The 26,514-nt window shown below is 43.0% G+C and overlaps 1 protein-coding gene across 2 annotated transcripts in view; it reads left to right on the top strand.

The window, feature by feature from the left end:
• Positions 1-26,206, top strand: part of COMMD10 (COMM domain containing 10) — a 788,131-nt gene extending 761,925 nt beyond the window's left edge. For both annotated transcript variants that reach the window (XM_063964165.1, XM_063964167.1), the window contains 2 exons: positions 21,094-21,153; positions 23,421-26,206. In XM_063964165.1, the coding sequence (XP_063820235.1) occupies positions 21,094-21,153; positions 23,421-23,459 (99 nt within the window). In that variant the 3' untranslated portion in view covers positions 23,460-26,206. The remainder of the gene's footprint in view (positions 1-21,093; positions 21,154-23,420) is intronic.
• The last annotated feature ends 308 nt before the right edge of the window (positions 26,207-26,514 follow it).

The raw sequence follows: 26,514 nt of genomic DNA on the forward strand, positions 1-26,514 counted from the left end.
GCTCCAGAGGGACCGAACACAGGCCCAGCCTCGGAGTCCGGTCCCAGAGCCGCGCCGCCGGCCCCCTTACAGAGCCAGAAGCAAGAAGAAGTCCGGAAAATCGGCGGCAGAAGACATCAGTCTTCACCAAGGTAGCGCACAGCACTGCAGCTATGCGCCATTGCTCCTCATGCACACCACACGCTCCGGTCACTGATGGGTGCAGGGCGCTGGGGGGGGGCGCCCTGAGCAGCAATATGAACACCTTGGCTGGCTAAAATACATCACATATAACCCCCAGGGCTATATGGATGTATATTAACCCCTGCCAGATTCCTGAAAAAAGCGGGAGAAAAGTCCGCCGAGAAGGGGGCGGAGCTTATCTCCTCAGCACACTGGCGCCATTTTCCCTCACAGCTCCGCTGGAAGGACGTCTCCCTGACTCTCCCCTGCAGTCCTGCACTACAGAAAAGGGTAAAACAAGAGGGGGGGGGCACTAATTAGGCGCAGTATAATATAAACAGCAGCTATAAGGGGAAAAACACTCTGTATAGTGTTATCCCAACATATATATAGCGCTCTGGTGTGTGCTGGCATACTCTCCCTCTGTCTCCCCAAAGGGCTAGTGGGGTCCTGTCCTCTATCAGAGCATTCCCTGTGTGTGTGCTGTGTGTCGGTACGACTGTGTCGACATGTATGAGGAGGAAAATGATGTGGAGGCGGAGAAATTGCCTATAATGGAGATGTCACCCCCTAGGGAGTCGACACCTGAGTGGATGGGCTTATGGAAGGAATTACGTGAAAGTGTCAGCTCTTTACAAAAGACGGTTGATGACATGAGACAGCCGGCTACTCAGCTTGTGCCTGTCCAGGCGTCTCAAAGACCATCAGGGGCTCTAAAACGCCCGCTACCTCAGATGGCAGATACAGACGCCGACACGGATACTGACTCCAGTGTCGACGATGAAGAGACGAATGTGACTTCCAGTAGGGCCACACGTTACATGATTGAGGCAATGAAAAATGTTTTACACATTTCTGATAGTACAAGTACCACTAAAAAGGGTATTATGTTTGGTGAGAAAAAACTACCTGTAGTTTTTCCTGCATCTGAGGAATTAAATGAAGTGTGTGATGAAGCGTGGGTTTCTCCCGATAAAAAACTGATAATTCCTAAAAGGTTATTGGCATCATACCCCTTCCCGCCAGAGGATAGGGCACGTTGGGAAACACCCCCTAGGGTGGATAAAGCGCTCACACGCTTGTCTAAACAGGTGGCACTACCGTCTCCTGATACGGCCGCCCTTAAGGAACCTGCTGATAGAAAGCAGGAGAATATCCTAAAATGTATATACACTCACACGGGTGTTATACTGCGACCAGCAATCGCCTCAGCCTGGATGTGCAGTGCTGGGGTGGCTTGGTCGGATTCCCTGACTGAAAATATTGATACCCTGGATAGGGACAGTATATTACTGACTATAGAGCATTTAAAAGATGCATTTTTATATATGCGTGATGCACAGAGGGATATTTGCCGACTGGCATCAAGAGTAAGTGCGCTGTCCATATCTGCCAGAAGAGGGTTATGGACGCGGCAGTGGTCAGGTGATGCTGATTCCAAAAGGCATATGGAAGTGTGGCCTTATAAAGGGGAGGAGTTATTTGGGGTAGGTCTATCAGACCTAGTGTCCACGGCAACTGCTGGCAAATCCAAATTTTTACCCCAGGTAGCCTCTCAACATAAGAAGACGCCGTATTATCAGACGCAGTCCTTTCGGCCCCATAAGGGCAAGCGGGCAAAAGGCTCCTCATTTCTGCCCCGTGGCAGAGGGAGAGGAAAAAGGCTGCAGCAAACAGCCAGTTCCCAGGAACAGAAGCCCTCTCCCGCTTCTGCCAAGTCCTCAGCATGACGCTGGGGCTCTACAAGCGGACTCAGGCACGGTGGGGGCCCGTCTCAAGAATTTCAGTGCGCAGTGGGCTCACTCACAAGTGGACCCCTGGATCCTTCAGGTGGTATCTCAGGGGTACAAATTGGAATTCGAGACGTCTCCCCCCCGCCGTTTCCTAAAGTCTGCCTTACCGACGTCTCCCTCCGACAGGGAGGCGGTATTGGAAGCCATTCACAAGCTGTATTCTCAGCAGGTGATAATCAAGGTACCCCTCCTGCAACAGGGAAAGGGGTATTATTCCACGCTGTTTGTGGTACCGAAGCCGGATGGCTCGGTGAGACCTATTTTAAATCTAAAATCTTTGAACACTTACATACAGAGGTTCAAATTCAAGATGGAGTCACTCAGAGTGGTGATCGCGAACCTGGAAGAAGGGGATTATATGGTGTCTCTGGACATCAAGGATGCTTACCTCCATGTCCAAATTTACCCTTCTCACCAAGGGTACCTCAGGTTTGTGGTACAAAACTGCCACTATCAGTTTCAGACGCTGCCGTTTGGATTGTCCACGGCGCCCCGGGTCTTTACCAAAGTAATGGCCGAAATGATGATACTCCTTCGAAGGAAAGGAGTTTTAATTATCCCTTACTTGGACGATCTCCTGATAAGGGCAAGATCCGAGGAACAGTTGGTAGTCGGAGTAGCACTATCTCAAGTAGTGCTGCGGCAGCACGGTTGGATTCTCAATATCCCAAAATCGCAGCTGATCCCGACGACACGTCTTCTATTCCTAGGGATGATCCTGGACACAGTCCAGAAAAAGGTGTTTCTCCCGGAAGAGAAAGCCAGAGAGTTATCCGAGCTAGTCAGAAACCTCCTAAAACCAGGCATCAATGCACAAGGGTCCTGCGAAAAATGGTGGCTTCCTACGAAGCAATCCCATTCGGCAGATTCCACGCAAGAACATTCCAGTGGGACCTGCTGGACAAATGGTCCGGATCGCATCTTCAGATGCATCGGCGGATAACCCTGTCCCCAAGGACTAGGGTGTCTCTCCTGTGGTGGTTGCAGAGTGCTCATCTTCTAGAGGGCCGCAGATTCGGCATTCAGGACTGGGTCCTGGTGACCACAGATGCCAGCCTGCGAGGCTGGGGAGCAGTCACACAGGGAAGAAACTTCCAGGGCTTGTGGTCAAGCCTGGAGACATCACTTCACATAAATATCCTGGAGTTAAGAGCCATTTACAATGCTCTGAGCCAAGCAAGACCTCTGCTTCAAGGTCAGCCGGTGCTGATCCAGTCGGACAACATCACGGCAGTCGCCCACGTAAACAGACAGGGCGGCACAAGAAGCAGGAGGGCAATGGCGGAAGCTGCAAGGATTCTTCGCTGGGCGGAAAATCATGTGATAGCACTGTCAGCAGTGTTCATTCCGGGAGTGGGAAGCAGACTTCCTCAGCAGGCACGACCTCCACCCGGGAGAGTGGGGACTTCACCCAGAAGTCTTCCACATGATTGTAAACCGTTGGGAAAAACCAAAGGTGGACATGATGGCGTCCCGCCTCAACAAAAAACTGGACAGGTATTGCGCCAGGTCAAGGGACCCTCAAGCAATAGCTGTGGACGCTCTGGTAACACCGTGGGTGTACCAGTCAGTGTATGTGTTCCCTCCTCTGCCTCTCATACCCAAGGTGCTGAGGATTATACGGCGGGGAGGAGTAAGAACTATTCTCGTGGCTCCGGATTGGCCAAGAAGGACTTGGTACCCGGAACTTCAAGAAATGCTCACAGAGGACCCGTGGCCTCTACCTCTGAGAAGGGACCTGCTCCAGCAGGGACCCTGTCTGTTCCAAGACTTACCGCGGCTGCGTTTGACGGCATGGCGGTTGAACGCCGGATCCTAAAGGAAAAAGGCATTCCAGACGAAGTCATCCCTACTTTGATAAAAGCCAGAAAGGATGTAACCGCAAAGCATTATCACCGCATCTGGCGGAAATATGTTGCATGGTGCGAGGCCAAAAAGGCCCCGACGGAGGAATTTCAACTTGGTCGATTCCTGCATTTCCTGCAAGCAGGAGTGTCTATGGGCCTAAAATTAGGATCCATTAAGGTCCAGATTTCGGCCCTGTCGATTTTCTTTCAGAGAGAACTGGCTTCAGTGCCTGAAGTCCAGACGTTTGTTAAGGGAGTGCTACATATACAGCCTCCTTTGGTGCCTCCAGTGGCACCCTGGGATCTGAATGTTGTTTTGGGTTTCCTAAAATCACATTGGTTTGAACCACTCAACACTGTGGACTTAAAATATCTCACATGGAAAGTGGTCATGCTGTTGGCCCTGGCTTCAGCCAGGCGTGTGTCAGAATTGGCGGCTTTATCCTGTAAAAGCCCTTACCTGATTTTTCATACGGACAGGGCAGAATTGAGGACTCGTCCTCAATTTCTCCCAAAGGTGGTTTCAGCGTTTCATCTGAACCAGCCTATTGTGGTACCTGCGGCTACTAAGGACTTGGAGGACTCCAAGTTGCTGGACGTTGTCAGGGCCCTGAAAATATATGTTTCCAGGACGGCTGGAGTCAGAAAATCTGACTCGCTATTTATCCTGTACGCACCCAACAAGCTGGGTGCTCCTGCTTCTAAGCAGACTATTGCTCGCTGGATTTGTAGTACAATTCAGCTTGCGCATTCTGTGGCAGGCCTGCCACAGCCAAAATCTGTAAAAGCCCACTCCACAAGGAAGGTGGGCTCATCTTGGGCGGCTGCCCGAGGGGTCTCGGCTTTACAACTTTGCCGAGCTGCTACTTGGTCAGGGTCAAATACTTTTGTGAAATTTTACAAATTTGACACTCTGGCTGAGGAGGACCTGGAGTTCTCTCATTCGGTGCTGCAGAGTCATCCGCACTCTCCCGCCCGTTTGGGAGCTTTGGTATAATCCCCATGGTCCTTACGGAGTTCCCAGCATCCACTAGGACGTCAGAGAAAATAAGAATTTACTTACCGATAATTCTATTTCTCGTAGTCCGTAGTGGATGCTGGGCGCCCATCCCAAGTGCGGATTATCTGCAATACTTGTACATAGTTATTGTTAACAAATCGGGTTATTGTTGTTGTGAGCCATCTATCCAGAGGCTCCTCTGTTATCATGCTGTTAACTGGGTTCATATCACAAGTTGTACGGTGTGATTGGTGTGGCTGGTATGAGTCTTACCCGGGATTCAAAATCCTTCCTTATTGTGTACGCTCGTCCGGGCACAGTATCCTAACTGAGGCTTGGAGGAGGGTCATAGGGGGAGGAGCCAGTGCACACCAGGTAGTCCTAAAGCTTTTCTTTTGTGCCCAGTCTCCTGCGGAGCCGCTATTCCCCATGGTCCTTACGGAGTTCCCAGCATCCACTACGGACTACGAGAAATAGAATTATCGGTAAGTAAATTCTTATTTTTTTCCATGGATTCAGTGTCCAATACCGGTGTTCTTTGGCCCACCGTAAAGCATTCTACTTAATTTACAGACCTCAACAATGCATTTCTGCAAGCTATGCACCATTTAGACCCACACTATGCAGATGTCCTTTAACTGTATCAACTGATACAGGAGTTTGTAATTTTATTGAGTTCTTCTTTGATTGCAGTTGCTGGGAGTCTTCAGTTTTGCTTACTCAATACATTCACAATAATACATTACGATAATGTATTTATCTTCCCTTTTTGATGAACACCTGGGTCATTAGAATGTTTTTAGTCACGTTTGTACCTGTTTATTTGGATCGAGCTAATGTATATGTTACACTAGACCATGGATTTTTTTATTTTTTTAGCAATTTGCCAATGAGTATATTAGATACAGAAAAGGGTGATCAGAATGGTGCGCTTCTGCAGTGAAATTCAGATGATATATTATCTGAATTTCACTGCATATGGGCACCATTCTGATCACCCATATCCGTATCTAATGTACTGTATTTGGTTATCAAGGGTATAACCTAGATCAGGAAGCTGCATCTATTTCCTTTAGTAGTAACATCAATGCCAGAAGTGTTTCTCCTAACACATATTTTCATTGCCAATGAATATAGCCTAGCAATGAGTATTGACATGCAATTTTGAGACAGGTATAGTTATTATTACTGATTTTACCACTGTAAAAAAGGAAATTAAAATAAAAAAAAAGTCAGCTATAAAATATTCAATAAATAAAAATATATAGGGTGGTCCATAAGCGTGGAAATGCCCTTAAAAAAAGGAAATGAGTAAGGAATATTAATCCAGTGTCTACACATATGATATGGGAGTGGGGAAAAACTTTTTAGGGTATGTCACCAGTATGTTGGCCATCTTGGATGCAACTAATTTTGGGAAGGTAGTCATGTGACATATCAAATAGATGCAGAATTTTGTAAGAATAACATTTGTGTTCTTAGTTTTAACGTTATCTTTACTCATTTTCAAGTTTAAGGATTTGTCTGACCAGTACCTGTGGTTCTGTTTGTTTACCTCACCATTGACAAAGAAATTTGCCTCATCACTAAACAATACCTGGTATGGAAAAAGTTTCCCCTCTCTCCCATGTCATATTTGTAGACAGTGGATTAATATTTATTTATTTATTAACAGTTTCTTATATAGTGCAGTATATTCCGTTGCACTTTACAATTAGAACAACAGTAATAGAACAAAACTGGGTAAAAACAGACAGACATAGAGCAGGAAGGCCCTGCTCGCAAGCTTACAATCTAATATTTCCTTACTCATTTCCTTTTTATAAGAGTGTTTCCACACTTATGGACCACCCTGTATTTTATATAAGAAACAATTATTGAATAAAATGATTTGACATACATACCAGATTTATTAATGACAGCTCAAAATCACGTACTTTAGCATATCAATAAACTCTTGGAACTGTGATAAAAATGAAATATGCAGCCGCTGGGTTTTGGTATCCAATTGTGGGACAGAAAATTGGACGCAGTCCAATACAGAAATCACTACATCTTTTCTCATGAACCTCCGGAGCTGGCTGCTGGGAGAACCCACGAGACTCCCAGCAGCCCTCTCTCCAGTGGCAATATGAAGTGGAGACCACCGGATAGGTATTTTTTTCCTGTGCCACAGCGCTTTCAGTGCTGAAAACCCTGCTAGCATTTTTTAAACATTGAATACCACAGATATCGATAGTGCGCTTACCCATGGTAATCCAAAATTGGGCTCAAGGTTTTTTACCTCGCTAAACCTAGCACCCAATTGGATTCCCCCTCTAACTGTATTATTTCATATTTATCCTACTGTACATCGCTAACACTAAGGGAAAGTAGATTTCTCGTATACATTCTTACCAACCTTCTTAGACGATGAAGATCCACCTCTCTCATTTGGGGCCTCCAATATTTTCATGAAATTTCTGGCTCACAAACATCAGGTTTGATTCCAATATGACGACCGTAATGAACAGGTTACTGGCTTACAATAACACATTTCTTGCCTGATTTCATTTTATGTATCTTCTAGTATTCTGTGCTAGCTATACCTGTACCTTTAACAGCCTGATATTTTCAAATTACTTTCACCTGTTTTTTCACACTACATTTTACACATTTCATGTATAAAGCTATGTGTCAGAAATACACTACCACATATGGTTTCATAGGCATACTTCTTATGAGTGATAGTTACTAAGCACCCCACATGCATTTGCTTCCTCACCTAAGTGTGGATGTCCTAGGGCCTGATCTGTCATTTGCTACAGTTTAAATACTCATTTTATTTTGTAACAAGTGTAGCACATTAGGTTAGACAAAGAAAAATTACGACAACACTCAGAGCATCCAGTTTTGAAAGCGTCATCTGCAAATAATTTGGCAGTAATGGGCCCTATACATCACGCGACACGCCACCGACCTGCCCAACGACCGATACGGCAGACGGGTGACCCGGCGGCGGGGGGTAGGTGACGTGGGGACTGAAGTTTCTTCACTCCCCCCGCACCCGGCTCTATCGCAGTGCATGCTAATATGGACGAGATTGTCCATATTGGCCTGCATGCATAAAGGGCCCCACACATTAGGCGAGAACACTGAATGATATGAACTCCCCCGTCACCTCCCCCCCCCCCCCCCCCCCGCCGCCGGGTCGGCCGTATCCGCCATCGGGCAGCTCGGCGGTGGTTCGCCTGATGTGTAGGGGACTTAAGCGACCCGGCATCAATGATGAACGACCGCGGGGCCGTGCATTATTCATCATTGGTGCCTACACACTGAACGATATGAACGAGTTCTCGTTCATTAATGAATGAGAACGTTCATATAGGTCACTGTTATCTGCCAGTGTGTAGGGCCCATAAGAGCTATCTTGTGATATATCTCTGTCCAGTTTATTTGTGTCTAGCTCAGACTATTTATATGAATTGTGAAAATCTTTAGCAGTTAACAGCTATGTAAAATTAGTTGTGTATGATGAATGATGCCCCAGCCAATCTGCTCCTAACTGTCATGTGTTTAAAAAATGACAGTTGGGAGCAGTGGCAGCTACAGAGGTGGCGCTGCAGCGCAGTCCAAAGTTCAAATAGGGGAGCCACACCAACTGCCAGTGAGTCCATTTGGGATGACAGTTGGTGTCGCTCCCCTATTTGAAAGTTGGACTGTGCTGCAGCCCCACCTCTGGAACCACCACTGGTTGGAAGCTGATTGGCTGGAACACCATTTATAAGATGCAACAAGTACTAAATAGCTAAAACTCACTGATAGATGGGGCCCTTACTTTTAATGGTACCCTCTGGGAAGGGGAGGTCCAGGTGGAAGGCAGTGCTTTGTTTTGCATCATCATCGTTGGCCTGGCTTTTTTGGCACCTGAGAGCTGTACTTTCCTACTTTTGAAAAATAATTTCAGGTTAATTGTGAAAACAACACCTATGAGCATGGTATTAAAGTGGGCATGGTATTAAAGTGGACGTATACTACCGTAGAGGTGTGCCATATAATCGACTTGCATCCAAATGTAAATAAGCCCCTAAGCAATAATAGTTTGGAAAATATATGTGCATCTGCATTTCTCTTCCCCAGCAAAATATATATCATACTTGCCTACTGTCCCCGGATCTGCCGGCGGGCTCCCAAAAATCTGGTGATGCTACTGGCCCTCCGGAACTGTAGGCAAGTTTCCCAGATCTGGCTGCACCCTTGCATCACCCCGACAGCCCACCCTCATGGTGGGCAGTCCGAGAAGACCGATAACGCAACTTGCTCTGAATTGCGTCATTGTAGTCCTGCCCCTGCTATTTAATGCTAGAGTAATCGGGGTAGTGAATAGTGGGGGTGGGGCTATGATGATAGATCATACATCCGCACCCCCATACCGCCCACCCGCCATGACGCCACACACCCAAGAATACCAACCTGGCTGTCCCCTCCCGCATGGGGCAGCCCTAATAACGCTACTCACCGTTAATCATATTATCCTTGACCTACTCTGCCAATTTCACTTGAGAAGTCGGCAGAATCCAATAGGGTTTTCTACTGTCCCAGGAGTCTACTAGAAATTTTGAGAGAATGGCCAAGATGGTGCAAACTCAATTTGTATCTCAGTAAGGCAAAGTGTACACTCTTTGTCATGTTTTTCTAGTTTTGTATCAACCAACTTATACAGTGAAGTTTCGAAATACTGTTGCCTGTCACCGCATGGTTAACGTTTGATCACATAAATGTAATAATGTACTCACACCTTGAAAATCTGCTCAGAAAATGTTCTGTATGTATGCTGATGAAGGTGATGCTGAATATACACTGTTTTTCATTACATAGCACTGCAGGCACATTTGAACATATCACAATATAATAGTTTTCCGGCAGTGCAACTTTTCACAGCTTAGGTATAGCTCCTGAGTAAAAGTTTGCATGAAATGTTTTACTGCTGTATAAAACCAGAAAGATCCTGACAGTTGAGACTTCATTCAATAAGGGGCTGTAGAGTCATGCTGTCCATTGACAGATCTTGTTATATATCTCATCAAATTCTCCCTTCTGAAAAAGTAATGGAATAAATTGTAGTTACCAAGTTCATGGGTTGAGCAGCTGGAGATTATATCTGTTTTTCCTTATACAGTATCGTGGCCTCAGGTTCCGAGTACTGCGTAGTTTATTGCCCTTTCTTTGTTTCACACTTAAGCTGTCTACCACAGCAGATACAACGCTATTTACTGACTGCTTTGTCAGTTATGTCTTCAGCTGAATGTGTCATTCTTGAATTTAAGTAGGCTATAGCTGAAGCCATTTTTCCATATTACTGTTATTGGCTGGGACTGCTCTCAAGAAGACCGCCGCAGTCTCTGCGTATGAAGTATCGGTGAAAGAATGAATGTCCTGCTGCCGGTTCTGCAAGATTCATATATACTGCTCATGATTAATACATAGACATTTGCTAGGTCCCAAACAGACTATTGCGGAGAGGAAAGAAATATTGCATTTTGTTTTATCACTATATGTAGGCTGTAAAATAAAGTGAGAGGTATATTTTAACATATTCAGTTCCGTATATGTTTTTAGCTACCCAGATGTAGTAATATTTTATCTGTCAGTATGCATAGTGGACTAAATCAATATGGCAACAGGAACTGGTGACACCGAGGGGCGAAATGGCAAGTAAATATTAATATTGTTTATTTCTTGGAGGAAATTGGGCTTACAGAAAGAATAATACATTTTGAAACTGGTGACTAGATTACACAAAGCTTGAAAACTGATTTAGCTTTTACAGTAAGTCTACCACACATTGCATCCCTTAATATTTAATTATCTATGCCTGCCCTTGACTGGGACAATTCATGTTTACTCAGCAGTGGGAGACGTCATTTTGATTCATAACTTGTGATGCTGCTTTTGCTGATGTCCATCTGTTGTAGGTGCATGAATATGGGTGTAATATTCATGCATATGAATAGTGATGTATTTCTAGACACAACCCCAGCTGTTGTATGTACATTACACCATTGTATTCAGCTGCCACTGTGTTGTACACACACCCTAGTGCTTTAACTTAATTGGGTTTGCTATTCAGTCGTTCTATATGATTATAAGGAAACATAATCCTGGAGGTCTTCATGTACATACTGTTAAATGTTTTTTATTATTATTTATGACTTCTGATCAGCGGTACATGATTTATCTGGTATATCTCATGTAGGAGATGCAGTAAAACATACTTGTCTACTCTACGGAAAATGTCAGGGAGACGATCTTTATAGTTATCCTGTTACCCCAGGCAAGCAGGCCACCCTCCTGCACCCCACCTACTGTACTTCTCTACTGAAGTGTGTAGTGACATGATGACTCAATTTGTAGGGAATTGCAGCATTATTACCCAGCCAGGAGAGGGGATGCCTTGACGGGGATCACGTTACAACAGCCCTTGATCTTGCCTACCTTTCCTGGAATCTCCAGGAGAATTAGGCATGCTGTCAGTGATGAGTGGTGTTGATTTTATTAACCATGATGCATATTTGCCTGGTACTGTATGCAGCATTCTTAAGACATTTCCTATGACTGGTTGTTCCTAGCCATAGAAATGTAAGTGTACAGATGCGCTAGATCTCTTCTCTCTATCATTATTGCAATGCAAAAATGAAGACTTACCCTGTGCTCCCTGGTAAATAGTATTTATTTGCCAGTGGCAGAAAGGTACATTTTAATGCGCTACATGTAAATTCTGTGTACAGACCTCATTGTACATCCAGTGTCCAGTTACAGGACCCAAGGGCAATGAGAGGGGTAATTACCTAGACCCAAGCTTTTGTAGTTTTTTTTATTCCAAACTACCTCTTGCCCGCAGCTTCACTCGCGTGGATGTCTGTTATTGCTCAGCCGAACTAATTCTACAAAGACAGTAGTGCCATCTAATATTATGAATTTCTTTATAAACAATCATTGTAGTTTTTCCTCCAGGGATTAACACAAAAGATGCTTGGGGTTACTAAAGAACAAGCCACAAAAGCTGCCCATGGGAAAAGCAGCTGGTCCTGAGATCTACGCCAGCAGCCTGAGCATTTGTCCCTGCGACTTGCTGATCATCATAGCAAAGCAGACGCTTACAGGAAACTGCAGGCGCTTGAATTGAAAAACAAAATTGTTTAGTAAAGAGGTATATGTGATATAAACACAGTCTCATCTACACCACATCCCCTTAGAATCTCTGCCTCAATTAGGTTCCTCTGCAGAGCAGTCACTTTAAATCAGGTTCCGTTGCATAACTTGGGTGGAATCAAAGCATGACCGGAACCCCAATTTTCAGTGTGCTGCGTATCAAGCATCGTTATTGCTCCTCTACCTGATGTCACATAGAAATCATACATACCTCAGTTTCTTTCTAGGTCACTAAGCTATACAAATCATCCAGTACTTTTTACGTGATGCCAAAACAGACAGACAAAAATTAAAAAAAAATTTGTCTCATAGTTCATAAACAGTCCATAGAAGCATGCTTTAAAAAAAATTGCTATGTACAGACACAACCCTTACAGTTTTATTATATGTATAGATTTTAACAAGCAGTGGTGGCCACGCTCCCATGTGTGGCTCCAACCCCCTTTAGCACCCAGTTCCTCTGTATGTCTTGGCAGCCAGGCCAATAGTAACCAAATTGTTGGTCAATGTTACCTTTTTACTCCGCCGTATATAATAATTTTCAAGTCTTTCCATTATTTTATTTATATAGTGCCAACATATTCCTCAGCTGTGTATGAACAATGTCCATGCAGAATTCACCCTGCTTAGAAATTTGGAAAAGTATATCCAAAACATCCATGTAAGCCGAAGTTTGCTTAGGCAATATCATACTTTACTTTGGGCCTTAACTGCAATAAAATATTTGTTTCTGTATTTTGTCTGTGGGTGCGTCTGAATAAATTACAGGAAAATAAGCATTTAGAGTTAAGAGTTCCGGGTAGGGAAGAAATTGGAAAGACATGGGATGGGAGCTTCATCAGTACATAACCGTATGGTTTAGTTATATTTAAACAGTATCCGGATGATAGATCGACTACTAATGGTCGACATGGACAAAATGATGATATGGTTATTAGGTCGACATGTAAAAGGTCGTATGGTCATCACAGTGTTTTGTTTTTCATACTTTCCCATCCACATGGACTATGATTGGGATTAGTAACCTGAAGCAAGGCAAGCAAAGCGGTTTCACTAATTAGGGTTCCACAAGCTCTGACAGCAAAAAAAGACACCCCCCCCCCCCCCCCCCCCAAAAAAAAAAAAAAAAAAATTCTTAAAGGTTGAGGCGACCTTTTTTGTGTCCACCATTTTTTATGTCGACCTTTCCACTGTCAACACTTTGTCCCTGTCGACCTTTTCCATTGTCGACCTTTTGACCATGTCAGACTTTTACTTGTTGGACTTTTCATCATGTTGACCTTTGCCATGTTGACCAATAGTGGATGACCTAATGACTGTCAACGTATTTTGGGTTGATAAAGCTAAATATTTATCTTATGTAATACCCTTTATGAGGTCTAAGAACACTGTACGCTATCTACGTATGAAGTACCGTAAGGGTACGCTCGTTGCGTAACGATCGCTTAGCCGTGGTCGAGAAGCTCAAGCGTCACGTTCGCTCACGGCCAAGAGATCACAGGCAGGCACGCTATTGGCTGCCGACTAACATAATGATTCGCTATAGCGTAGCGGACGCTCGGGACCACGAGGAGATCACCAGCGGCGCTGACGCTCACAATGTTAAACCTTTGTATCTAAACCAAAAACAGTGTATTGTGCAATAAAACCTTAGTGTAATGATAGAGTGTAAATGCAACACAGTATAACCTTATTACCTTTAAAGCTGTTCTAGCGTCACCGACGCTCTGAGAATACTTAACACTATAAGAAATACACAGATACCTGGGCTTAGGGTCCAACGCCTAATATATATATATTTTGAATGATATACTTGCAAAAGAATTAATACAAATACAAATCATACACTACAATATAACATAGACTGCCTAACCAGATAACTACACAGGAAATATAATACAATTACTATTTAAGGGAAAATAAGAGAGAAAGAGGAGGAGAGAGAGAGAGAGAGAGATTGACCCACAATAACAAGAAGATCAATATAGTTGCGGAGAAACACTTACGCACAAGGGGAAACGATCGCATGCGCCTCGATATCCAGCTCCCGATTATCAGCAATGAGAACCGTTGAAGAGAGTGAACTGGATATGGTCGGCCTGCCTATTTATGCCCCACACACAATGCAATTCAATGGTCCCTACAATCTCATTGTTCATTGGACACAGGAATTCGGCTTCGCATTATAACAAAAGGTCATAGGTTGATTCATACAGGTGGGCTGTGACTGCTTCCAACTGTTCAGGTGGGTGGGATACTGGGTTTCCCGCCGCATGACTAAATAAGAACAAATAATAGTAAATGGACATAAACTTCTTATGTCCATAACTATTCGCACGAGCGATTAATCCGCTCCAAACCAACACCGGAATATTGCTAATTAAATACTCTTCCGATGGGTACTAAACACCACTGTATGACCCCTGTTAGACCCTTCGTACAATACAAAGAGGGATCTCTCTGTTCAGGAACATGCTATGTTAACTAAACTTTCAGAATCTATCAAAGGGACCATGATCTACAAAATACATTATATAGTGAAAATATGTAACGATTGAGTCGCACGCTACGATCACATAAACTCTACCGTAAATACGCATACCGTGCGCCTGCGGGTGCCCGCGACTGTGAGTATGCGCACGTACGGGAGAGCGTACGCATGCGCAGCACGGACCTGTGTGAGGTGCAAATATGGTAGTGTGCATAGAGATATTTTTCTGACTTTGACAGGGTCGACCCTGTGTTCCATATCCATTTAAACACCATGTACTCTGTATAGAATGCTGAGGAAATGTACTATGATCAGTAGTTATGTCATGGTGGGTAAGTACAGTGTCATACTGTATGTCTTCATGTAGTGCTCCTCAGATGGTCAGATTCACCTATCTAACAACAGAGCAGACAATGTTTTCAAATGTGTGCAAGTGTGGGCATTGTATATCAGCTGAGTGACTGAAACGGACAGGCTCAAGTGCTGTTGGTCATAAATAATGTTGTGTCAAGATTCCGAATGGATGGAATTATATGCCAGAATCTTGGTAATAAAGTCTTCACAGCATAGTTAGTCAAAATGATTGGGCCATTAATTGACACTTCTGTATGATATTCATTTGAACCTGTCCTACAGAGAGTCACTGTAGATTTTAGATAAAGTGCACTGCTGTAACATTTGCAGATTGCTGCATGCTGACACTATGTTTCTATGCAGAATGAATTCCTAATAATGTGTATTGCTCTTTATATGCGATCCTGTAACTTTCTCATCTAGCTATTAAATTTAGTGAGAAGTTGACTGGTAGTGTGGCATGAACATATATTCACTTTAAAGAGAGTTAATGTGTTATTGACTTTGCATTCCTCCTAACAGAATAGCAATGAATCGGATAGCCTGGTGTGCAGTGGAGAGAAGGTGCTGTGTTTGACGGATTCATTGGAGTGTTTTCCAATCAGTAAAAAATAGACAATGCTTTTAATCAAATTTAGTGTGAAGCATAGTTATGTAACCTACGTAGCTTGTGCAGTAAATGAAAATAAATAGGTAAGGTAATGCTTTGTTAATTATGATCCCATACAGAAATACTTATGGTCCTGATGCTGGGCAATATACAGTATGTGCAAGTTTGCGTATACAGTATCCACAACACAAGGCTGTGTAGTGTCTCGCATCTGGAGAGACCGGATGATGCTGCATAAAGAAAGGGCATGTTCCCCTTATTGTGAACAGATGCAGACCCACACCTAGATGTAGATAAGCCAGTCACTAAGCAATTGCGGGTGTCTGGGGGCTGGTATGAATGCACTCCGATGATGACCAGAGTTGTCCGCACTAGCTAACTGCTCCTGATTGGCTGATAGTGGTTTCCATCAGAGGCCAAGCTTGTACTGTATTATATGATTTTAGGGTTTTTTCAATACATTTATCTGCTACTTTCATAAGTATATGATAAGTAGCTCTGCTGCAGTATTATTATAATTATATACAGTAAATCTAACCTAATAGTGAATGCATTTTTCGCTATTAAAACAAATGTTAAAAAAACTTGTATTGTGTTTATCACCTTGTTGGAAATATAACTGCAAACTGTCTGGGTTTATATATGCCTGACATAAACCTGGTGCATATGCCAATGATGCAGATCTGGATATATGGAGCATATGGGTATAAATTTGTAAATGTATTGCTTGTGTGTCATCTTCAAGATCCCACCAGGTCTCTTGTCTTGCATGGACTCTAAGCTCTGAACTCTTCTTTTCAATGGCCACAGAGTAGTCACAGAAGAGAAGCACTTTATAATTATTGTGGTCCTATGTTCCCCATGGGTTGTTTTTTTAAACCGTTAATGGGGAAATACTATATTGAGAAACTGTCTGTCCTATAGCATCATCATGTCTGGCTCATGAGTGAGAGAAAGTAATACAGTACAGCACCAATTACAGTGAAAACTGGATGCCATTTGTCCATATCCTCCAGCTATACAGGATGATATGGCAAGTTGTCATAACCATTGGCAGGATAGCTGGCACTACTATTAGGCTAACCTAAGCAGACGTCTGTGGTGTCAATAGATAGGAAGCACTTAAAATGCTGAGTGGTAAAAGTATGATCCTCCGCTATGGGGTAGAAGTGGTATCAGCGCACGTTATGTACACTGATACTGCTTCTACCCTATGTATGACTCTGGCGGTGTGCACTGAGCGCCCCTGTCTATATCAGAGCTGCTATGTACAAGATAGCATAATGATATGCAGGACACCGACCATTCTGACACCTGCAGCTTTCCATTTAGAGAGCTGCAGGGGTTGTTGCTCCATCACCACAGCAGGGACAGCTCTATTCCTGGCTGTGGTGGCTGCCAGCTTCGGGTGCACAGGAGATCTCACGAGAGTAACAAGATCTTGCACACGCCCAGTGAACCCGCCGGAGGAGAGACACAGCACATCAGCACTAGGCTTATGCGCTGTGGTGGGGTCTGGTAGCAATTGCCAGAGTTTGCATGCCCCCACGGCATCCGAGAGATTAATACATCTAAGCACTGCTGCTTCACTTTGGTAAAGAGGCGAAGCAGGAAGCGTTATACCCGCACGATACGTGTGGGTATAATACATTAACCTTTGAGGGGTCTATGTACTAAGCCTTAGAGAGAGATACAGTGCCAACCAAACAGCTCCTGTCATTTTACAAGCACAACCTATAACATGGCAGTTAGGAGCTTGTTGGCTGGTACTTTATCTCCGTCCACTTTATCTCTCTCCGGGACTTAGTATATAGACCCCTGAATGAGTGATATAAGTCAGTTCTGTCAGCGGATCATGTGAATTTTCAGACTCCTCATTCTCTATAGTTGAACATATGCAATTGTAAGTAACTACAGTACTTGCAGCTGAATGGGTGTATCTGGGTGGCACCTGGCATTCATTCATGAGCAAACAATGCAGGCACATCTGCAGCCATGTTGCATGCCACTCTGAATCAGGCACTCAGTGTTTTTAATGCCCCTCCAATGTCAATACCATGGATCACTGCTGACAAAAAGAAGCAACCAGTTTTTAAATGTGAAGCTGCTGTTTCTCCATGTTGGTGCTAACCTGGGAGAGTGGAGCTTGGCTATAATGTCACATTCAGGCGCCACACTTCTAGTCCCAGGAGGAGATGGTAGTGCTCCTATCTGCTAAGGCAAACAATGGGGACTGGTACACAGAATGTATGTTTAGGAGAAACAATTGCCGACAACAGGTAAGGGGTGGTTCTGCTGTAAGAAAAAATTCCCCTTTTTCTATATTTTGTGTACCTGAACTCTTGCGTGCTTCACTCCACGGATCAGAAGCATTCCCAGGGAAGTAGAGCTGATTCCCACATAGGGGGTCATTTCGAGTTGATCGCTAGCTGAAAATGTTCGCTGCGGTGCGATTAAGGAAAAAAACGGCACTTATGCGTATGCGGCGCAATGCGCACGTACGACGTACTTTCACAACAAGGTCTAGCGAAGCTTTTCAGTCGCACTGCTAACCGCAGAGTGATTGACATGAAGTGGGCGTTTCTGGGTGGCAACTGACCGTTTTCAGGGAGTGTTCGAAAAAACGCAGGCGTGCCAGGAAATTAGCAGGCGTGGCTGGGCGAACGCAGGGCACGTTTGTGACGTCAAATCCGGAACTGAATGGTCTGAAGTGATCGCAAGCGCTGAGTAGGTTTGAAGCTACTCAGAAACTGCACAATTTTTTTTTGTAGCCGTTCTGCGATGCAATCGTTCGCACTTCTGCTAAGCTAAGATACACTCCCAGAGGGCGGCGGCTTATCGTTTGCACGGCTGCTAAAAACTGCTAGCGAGCGATCAACTCGGAATGACCCCCATAGTTCCATAAGAAATACATGTGACTTTTCTCTTGAGGGAACTTAAGTAAATACATTTTATTCACTACATCTCTTACTTCTGCCCTTTGCTCCGCCAACCACTCACTATTCATCCTCCCAGATTAACACCTCAACCCTGGCACACCAAATGCACCAGATATCTTCAAAAATGCTCACGTACTGCCGAGCGACAGTGGAGGAAATCACGCTCTAAAGCAGACTTCCTCCATTTCAAATGTATGCTCTCATCCTTCAGTACTGCCCTTTCCGTTGCTAAACAATCATACTTCAAAATCCTCATCTCTACCCAGTCTTCCAACCCCTGGCGCCTCTTTGCCACTGTTAATCTCTCCCTCTCATCAGGCACTGTCCCCTCTGCCTTCAAGCATGCTCTTGTCTCCCCTATTCTTAAAAAACCTACCCTTGATCCAAACACTCTCTCCAACTATCGACCCATCTCTCTCCTCCCTTTTGCCTCCAAACTTCTTGAGCGTATTGTCTATACTCACCTCACTGCCTTTCTTTCCTCTCACTCACTGCTTGACCCATTCCAGTCTGGTTTCCGTTCTCTCCACTCCACTAAAACTGCCCTCACAAAAGTCTCCAATGACCTCCATGCAGCAAAATCTAAGGGCCACTACATTCTGCTTATTCTTCTTGACCTCTCTGCTGCTTTTGACACTGTGGACCACCCTCTCCTACTGCAAATCCTTCACTCCCTTGGTCTGCGTGATACTGCCCTCTCCTGGCTGTCCTCCTACCTCTCTGATTGTTCCTTCTCTGTCTCCTCTTATGATGCTACCTCCCCCCCACTCCCACTAACTGTTGGTGTCCCCCAAGGCTCTGTTCTTGGTCCTCTCCTTTTCTCTCTCTATACGTCCTCTTTAGGTGAACTCACTAGTTCTTTTAACTTCCAATACTACCTCTATGCTGATGACACTCAAATCTACCTCTCCTCCCCTGATCTCTCTCCCGCTCTCCTCACTCGTACCTCCAACTGTCTTTCTGCTATCTCTTCCTGGATGTCCCAGCGCTTTCTTAAACCCAACATGTCTAAGACTGAGCAGATCATCTTCCCACCCCTCCCGCACAACCTCACCTCCCACAATCTCATTATCCATTGATGGCATGACTATCTCCTCAAGCCCCCAAATACGCTGTCTTGGCGTAATCCTTGATTTCTCCCTCTCCTTCAAACCACACATTCAGCACCTCTCACAAACCTGTCATTTTCATCTCAAAAACATTTCCAGGATCAGACCTTTTCTCACCCAGGATGCTACTAAGATCATTATTCACTCACTGATTATTTTCAGACTGGACTACTGTAATCTCCTCCTAACTGACCTCCCTGACAATCACCTCTCTCCACTCCAATCTATCCTCAATGCTGCTGCCCGGCTCATCTTCCTCACCAAAAGCACTACGTCCACCTCCCCTCTCCTACAAGCCCTTCACTGGCTTCCCTTCCCTTTCAGAATCCAATTCAAACTTCTGCTTTATGTGCCTGAGACAACTGAAACATAACCCCCAATAAATGCCAGCACCGGGAGAAAACAATGCTGGCATCGCGGCCAATAGGATCTCCCCCAGCAATCCTATTAGCAGTGCTAAAGTACGACTGCTAATAGGATACCGCCCAATGTTTTAAATGGAGCCATTTTAAGACAGTCAGCCATTTTGTTCGACAAACCAAATTTCATGATAGTGTAGTCTATCCAGTCATAGAAACAAGTTACATCATTGAGTTATATACGCTTTTTCACACTTCAAAGTGAAAATGGCTGATTCCTCTATGTGCAGAAGTCAGGACCACTTTACATTTTTAACCACTTAACTGGCATAGTCAGATCACATGCAACTGTGCCGCACCACTGTGTCCCCCAGTTTTTGATGAGATCCGTTCTGCAGCTGTGCATAATATAATATTTACACAAGGGCATAGCTACCATAGGTGCAGGCAGTGCAGCTGCTATGGGGCCCAGAGCTGAGAGGGGCCACCTTCTCTGTCACAGTTACATGTGTTATATACATTTTTCGCCATTGGGTGGTACGTAGGGGTCCTTTCAAACTTTTTCCTTGGGGCCTGCAATATATCTAGATATGCCCCTAGACCTGCTCATTGTAATGTGGTATAAAATGAACTGGAGGGCATTTTAATGTTATATAATATGAACCGGGGCACTGTAATGAGGCACAATATTAATGGGGAGTACTATATATCATAATGTGAAGTAGGGGTACTGTGCGGCATAATGTGTACTGGCAGCTCTGAAATGTGACAGGGTGAACTTAAGCACTACTACGATTCACAAAAGAAACTAGGGCACTACTATGGGGCATAACATTAAATAAGGCTGTACTATGGTTCAGAAAATGATCTAAGGCACTATTATAGGACATAAAAATAACAACTGCTGCAGAGAAGTGTCTCTAGAAGCATTGGGACTAGGGGCTCCTTCAAAATATTGCTTTGGAGCCCACAAAGTTCTGGCTACTCCTCTGTATTTACATATTTTAATAAATACTTTTTACACTATATTAAATAATAAATGTAAATAAAAACAATGTTATGAATGGTTTTGAAGGGAAAATTTCTCAGTTAAGTGGTTAAGCCATGATTCTCTTTACATACATTTGTCTGCAATATGCCGGCCTCCAGCAAAAAGATTTTTGAAACCTTAATAACTGACATGAAATGTATATATTTTATGTAGAATGTGTAGTAAACATGTTTACTCTTTGTTTTAGAACCTGGAGAAAGTGTTCCTGGAGTTTAACCACAAGGAGCTCCTGGAGTTCTATAACAAGGTGCGTATTATTGACACTAATGCCTTGTTTTCTCATAAATCTTTTCTCGCGTTTGAACTGTTATTCGCTCTTACAACTGTGAAATCTGCGAGTGTAAAGCACATGTGGCTATGCTGTATATTGTACATTGCTTCACTAGGGATATGATTATGGCAATATGGCTTGTTGAAATACCTACGGCTTGTTGCTCCATACATTCCTGGTAATGTAGAAAATAATAATTGTACTTTATTGTTATGGTCTCTGCTTGTAATAACACTGTCAAAAATGTGCCAGAGCATAACAAGGCATACCCATAGGGTGTACCCTCGCATTCTAATCATTTCATCTTCTCTCATAACACAGCACTTTTTGCCTATGGTTAACTAAAATGTAGTATTTTGTTTTATCAGTAACCTCAGACATTGACCGTTCTTTATGTACAGTATATGTAAAATGAAAGGTAACTGTAACTTCATCTAAAATGTGTTTTTATTTACTGGCCCCTTTAATCACCGTAGCAGAACTGTGTAGTCTTATGGTAGGGACACTGTCGTTCAGGGTCTTGTCTCCGCCAGTGCTGCAGCAGCTTATTGTCCCGGTGTTAGCAACCAGAAACCGATCAAACATATAGGGGGGGCTGTAATAACATTTGTGAAAATCAGGATGTGAGAGATTTTTGGAGAGTTTTCCTGTTTTTTTTAAGTGGCAATCATTTATATGGGAAACTCAACCTAGTTTTGCCATGTAAAGGATTGCCACTTTAAAAAACAAAACAAAAAAACAACAGGAGAACTCTCACAAAATCTTTTACATCCTGATTCTCACACCCTATTACATTCCCTACATTGTGTTAGTCTAATACAGGTGCTGATTGAACAGCTCAATCTAGTTCATTTGAGGTTGGTAATGACCTACACTGGTAGTTATCCTAAAATGTTTAGGTATAATTCCACTTCAAACTTAAAGTGGGTACACACTGGTAGATATATCTGCAGATCAACTGATCAGCAGATATATCTATGGACAGATCGGGCAGTGTGTTGAGCATACACACTGGTCGATCCGTCGGGGACTGAAGTCATGAACTGGGCAGGGGTGTACACACGCCCGCCCAGTTCAGCGGTCAATCACCGGCAGCCGCCGCAGCATGTGTACGCCCGTATACACACAGCGACGCGCCAATATATCGGTAGATATATTGGGCGTCGGCTGTGCTGCGGTGCCGACGCGATACGTCTGTGAACAACGGAGTTCACAGACATATCGCCCGTACACACTAGCCGACGGACCCGCCATATATCGGCCGTTCAAGAGAACGGCCAATATATCGCCCAGTGTGTACCCACCTTTACTGAGATTCCATAGTTAACATTTATGGACCCCATTAAGGGGCTTAGTGGTATGGATCTTGAGTTCAACACTCTCATACTGTACATCCAATAACCCCACCCCACTAGACGGATATGAAATACAAAGTACATTTTAATCAATAAAATATTATAATAAATATGATGTACACATACGCCAGCACTATTCATGGATGGATTGGTGCATTAACTATAGATTGTAAGCTTGCGAGCAGGGCCTTCCTACCTCTGTCTGTCTGTTTTTACCCAGTTTTGTTCTATTACTGTTGTTCTAATTGTAAAGCGCAACGGAATATGCTGCGCTATATAAGAAACTGTTAATAAATAAATAAATAAATTAACATTTGCTGTGCCAAAAATAGATAAAGCAGTTACACATACTGTAATGTGTCTGTGCTATAATGAGTCCATAATTTGTTATGTTAAAGTAAGCAATGAAATTGTTCAGTGTTTTCATGAAAAGCCAACACCTATTCTTTTAAGTTGTACGTTTATTGTCCATATAAAAACAAAGAAAAAACTCTATGTATGATTTTTTTTTACTTCTAGTTCAGGGATTGTGCACTTAATTTCCATCTTTAGAAATAGCCCTCATTTACTTCTCTGTGCACAGGAGATTAAGCACAATCAAAAGCTGATTTATTTTTTCTCCATAACAGCTCAGCCTCCACGATAGTGCCAAATGAGAAATAGTAATTTGCCATTATAAAAAAACAGGTGTTCAATTCTCTGAAATCTAGAATATTCATTTATGCTTTCAAATGAAATGGCTTTTTATGAAATCGATATTGTAAGATTCTGTTACTATTTAATAACTGTGCGCACATACATTTAATATGCATAGCTTCAACGCTGCTCTGTTTTTGTGTGTGTGTAAATAATCTTTATACATGAAATCTCGTCTTTTTTTTTTAATAGCTCGAGACTATCCAAGCACAGCTGGATTCCCTTACGTGATGTCTTAAAGACGGGTTCTTCCACTGCACTCCTGCCACCTCATTATTTTGTATAGAAGATAGATTGCCAAGCTGTGTTTGTTAAAGGAATCAATGGTCTGCTTCCTGTAAAATTATATGGCTTATCTCCTCTTAGACTAGCAACATTAGCCGAGGGAGATCATTGTGAAGTATGCTGAAAGTCTAATTGACTTTCTAGTTAGATTCTGTGAGTACAGGGTATATAATGAATTATTCTAATAATAACGAACAAAGTTAATGATCATTCCATTCACCATTTATAATTCTATATTATCACTCATAAAAACACATATATAAATTACCTCTGCCATTACATTAGGAGTCTTATAGACACATGGAGGCACATTCAAATCTCAAAGAACATTTCAATAGTTTTAAAACTTTACTTAAAACCTGTGGGTTAGACATTGTGACATGATTTGTAGGCAGGAATCAGCTATTGCGTTCTTTGGATCCACCTCTCCATTTACACATCAGTGATCTCCAGATAGTCCCTAAACATGGTTTATTTACACAAATAAGCACTAATTTAATCGATTAAAGGAAAACTCCACCATGACTCTCAATAGTAGAACAAACCGCCCTCCCTCACTATCTTGGATCCTGCCATATATCAGGCAGTCTCTCCACCAACAAGTCTGTAATGGTCCTTTCTTCTGCCGGAAAAGGAAGGAGAGTTTAGAATTTCAGTACTCCATCATTGGTTGAGCTGCTGCTGCTGAAGTCTAGGCTTTAAAAAAAAATTCCAACAGGCAAATTGACTGTAAGTGGCATTGGTGAGCCGAGGGGAGGTGGTTGGTAGATAAACAATTACAAGGTCGACAGTCATTAGGTCAACAGAGTCAAAAGACAGACAGGGTCAAAAGGTCAACATGACAAAGGTCAACACACATATGGTCGAGAAATGTTTTTTAGGGTTTTTCCATTTTTTTACAACTTTTGCTAGATTTTACTATCCATGTCACAAACTATTACCTTTAGAACCCTTCTGGCAAGTGGATCTGAGTGAGCCACCACACCCAAATCATGGTGAGCTAGCAAATGCGCGAGGGGACGCATTTCAACAAATTTGTGTGAAATATGTTTAAAAATACAAAGTAACATCTTTTTCTTGTCGACCTTTTGACCCTATTGACTGCTGACCTTGTAACTGTCTAACTAAAGGCCCATACATACTTGCCGATAAAATGAGCGACATCGCTCATTTTCCCCCTCCCTGAGCGATGTCGCTCATTTTATCGGCAAATGTGTATGCCGCCAGCGACGACCGATGCGCGGCCCCACGGGTTGGCAACAATCGTCGCTGTCGGCAGTGCATGCATGCAGGATCTGGACTGTCGTCCAGGACCTGCATGCACGGCTGGCGGAGGCGTGACGTCACTGAGCGATATGAGCGGTCATATCGCTCAGTGTGTACAGTCGGCCACCAACCGGCCCGCCCGGGAGGGGAAACATTAGACGACGTCGCTCATAGAGCGACATCGTCTAATGTGTACGGACCTTGACAGACCACACCCGAGCCGTGTGTATCACAACATAATGGCTGAGGTCCAAAAAGCAGGATCCACACCTTATTTCTAATTAGAAGACAATGATTTTACTCTGCAGTTTAAGATTTAGGGTCATTGCAGACAACTTATTTAAGGATATATCTATGTAGGTATTTTAAAACCTTTATTTAACAAATCTATTGTGGCGCTCTAGAATAAAAATCCTTAAAGAAAGGTGAGTATGCCATTGGATTAATTGGCTAAAATAGTTGTGTGTCAGAAAGGACAAAGAAATAAGATACACAGAGATAAGGTGTCCCATTGTAGAGAACTATTTATCATTGTTTCTAGACTTAGCCTACACCCTGCACTGCAATTTGTTATTAAATGGACGCACGACACCAGAAAATAACGCGTTATGTAGATGTAAATATAATTTACTTCTATCCAGTAAATTTAAAAATTGTGCTTTTGTGCTTTGTATGTTTAATTCCTATTTTTACCATTAGGCTTCTGCATGTAATTCATTTAATTTCTTCTTCCTCACCATCCCCCCACAGCATTAACTTCTTTGTAAGTGTATTCAGTTTATTTTAGTATAGTTTTCCTAATTGTCTTTAATACAAACTGCAAGCCCAACTCAGTTTAGTTTTGTAAAATAATTTTGGAATTGCTGAAACAGAAAACTAATTTTCATCAGTACAGTCCTAGTGTGCAACTTCTAAAAGTCTTTGTATCTATTTCATTGGTCATTGAAAAGGATGGTTTGGCAAATAAACCAATCATATTCTAGTTAGATTTTTTTTTTGTAGTACACTTTAGAAAACGAATGCAAACGTCTGGCTGGTTTCTGTTGGTAATAGCTTTTTTTTTCTACTCAATTACCTGCCATTTTAAGTAAAGTACCCATAGTATCTGAAGCTTAGGAGATGTATGTGACTATAGTATTTATGCATTCATGTGTGTTTGTAAGTGCTCTTTTAATGATACATTTTCTGCTAAGCACATTAAGTTCTCTACTAATATCACTGCATGGTTAAAACTCACAGTACATATCTGTCCTTGTTTTTTGTTTTTACGAGACGCCTAACTGTCTAAAGATTTACAGTACATTACTTTGTTGGAATACATTTGTTATTGTTTAGATGAAGAACATAAATGTTTATATCAAGTCTCCAATGATCTTCCCTTAGGCCCTTTGCTGCTAAATAAAGTGACAGGTTGAGATGATGGAAAATCTGAGTGTGAAAGTCATTGAATGAAATTGTTCTGGCCAGCTATATGCATTATGTCTGACTGCAAAACATCAATGCAGGCCGGGGGCTTCTGGATAAAAGAAGCCAAACAAATGGGTTAGACATTTCTCATAATTGAAAAAGGCTGCTGACCCGCAATGGTACATGTGAAAGGTCAACAAGTGACCATTATAGAGTAATATGCAACCTATGTCATCTTTAGATACTGGTCACACACGCTGTGATATCTCATTTAATATTGAGCAACTGACCGGTGCCCGGTTTTTGGGCATCTTGGAAAATGCTGTTA

The sequence above is a fragment of the Pseudophryne corroboree genome, chromosome 1 (genome assembly GCF_028390025.1).
Source record: "Pseudophryne corroboree isolate aPseCor3 chromosome 1, aPseCor3.hap2, whole genome shotgun sequence".
Lineage (NCBI taxonomy): Eukaryota > Metazoa > Chordata > Amphibia > Anura > Myobatrachidae > Pseudophryne > Pseudophryne corroboree.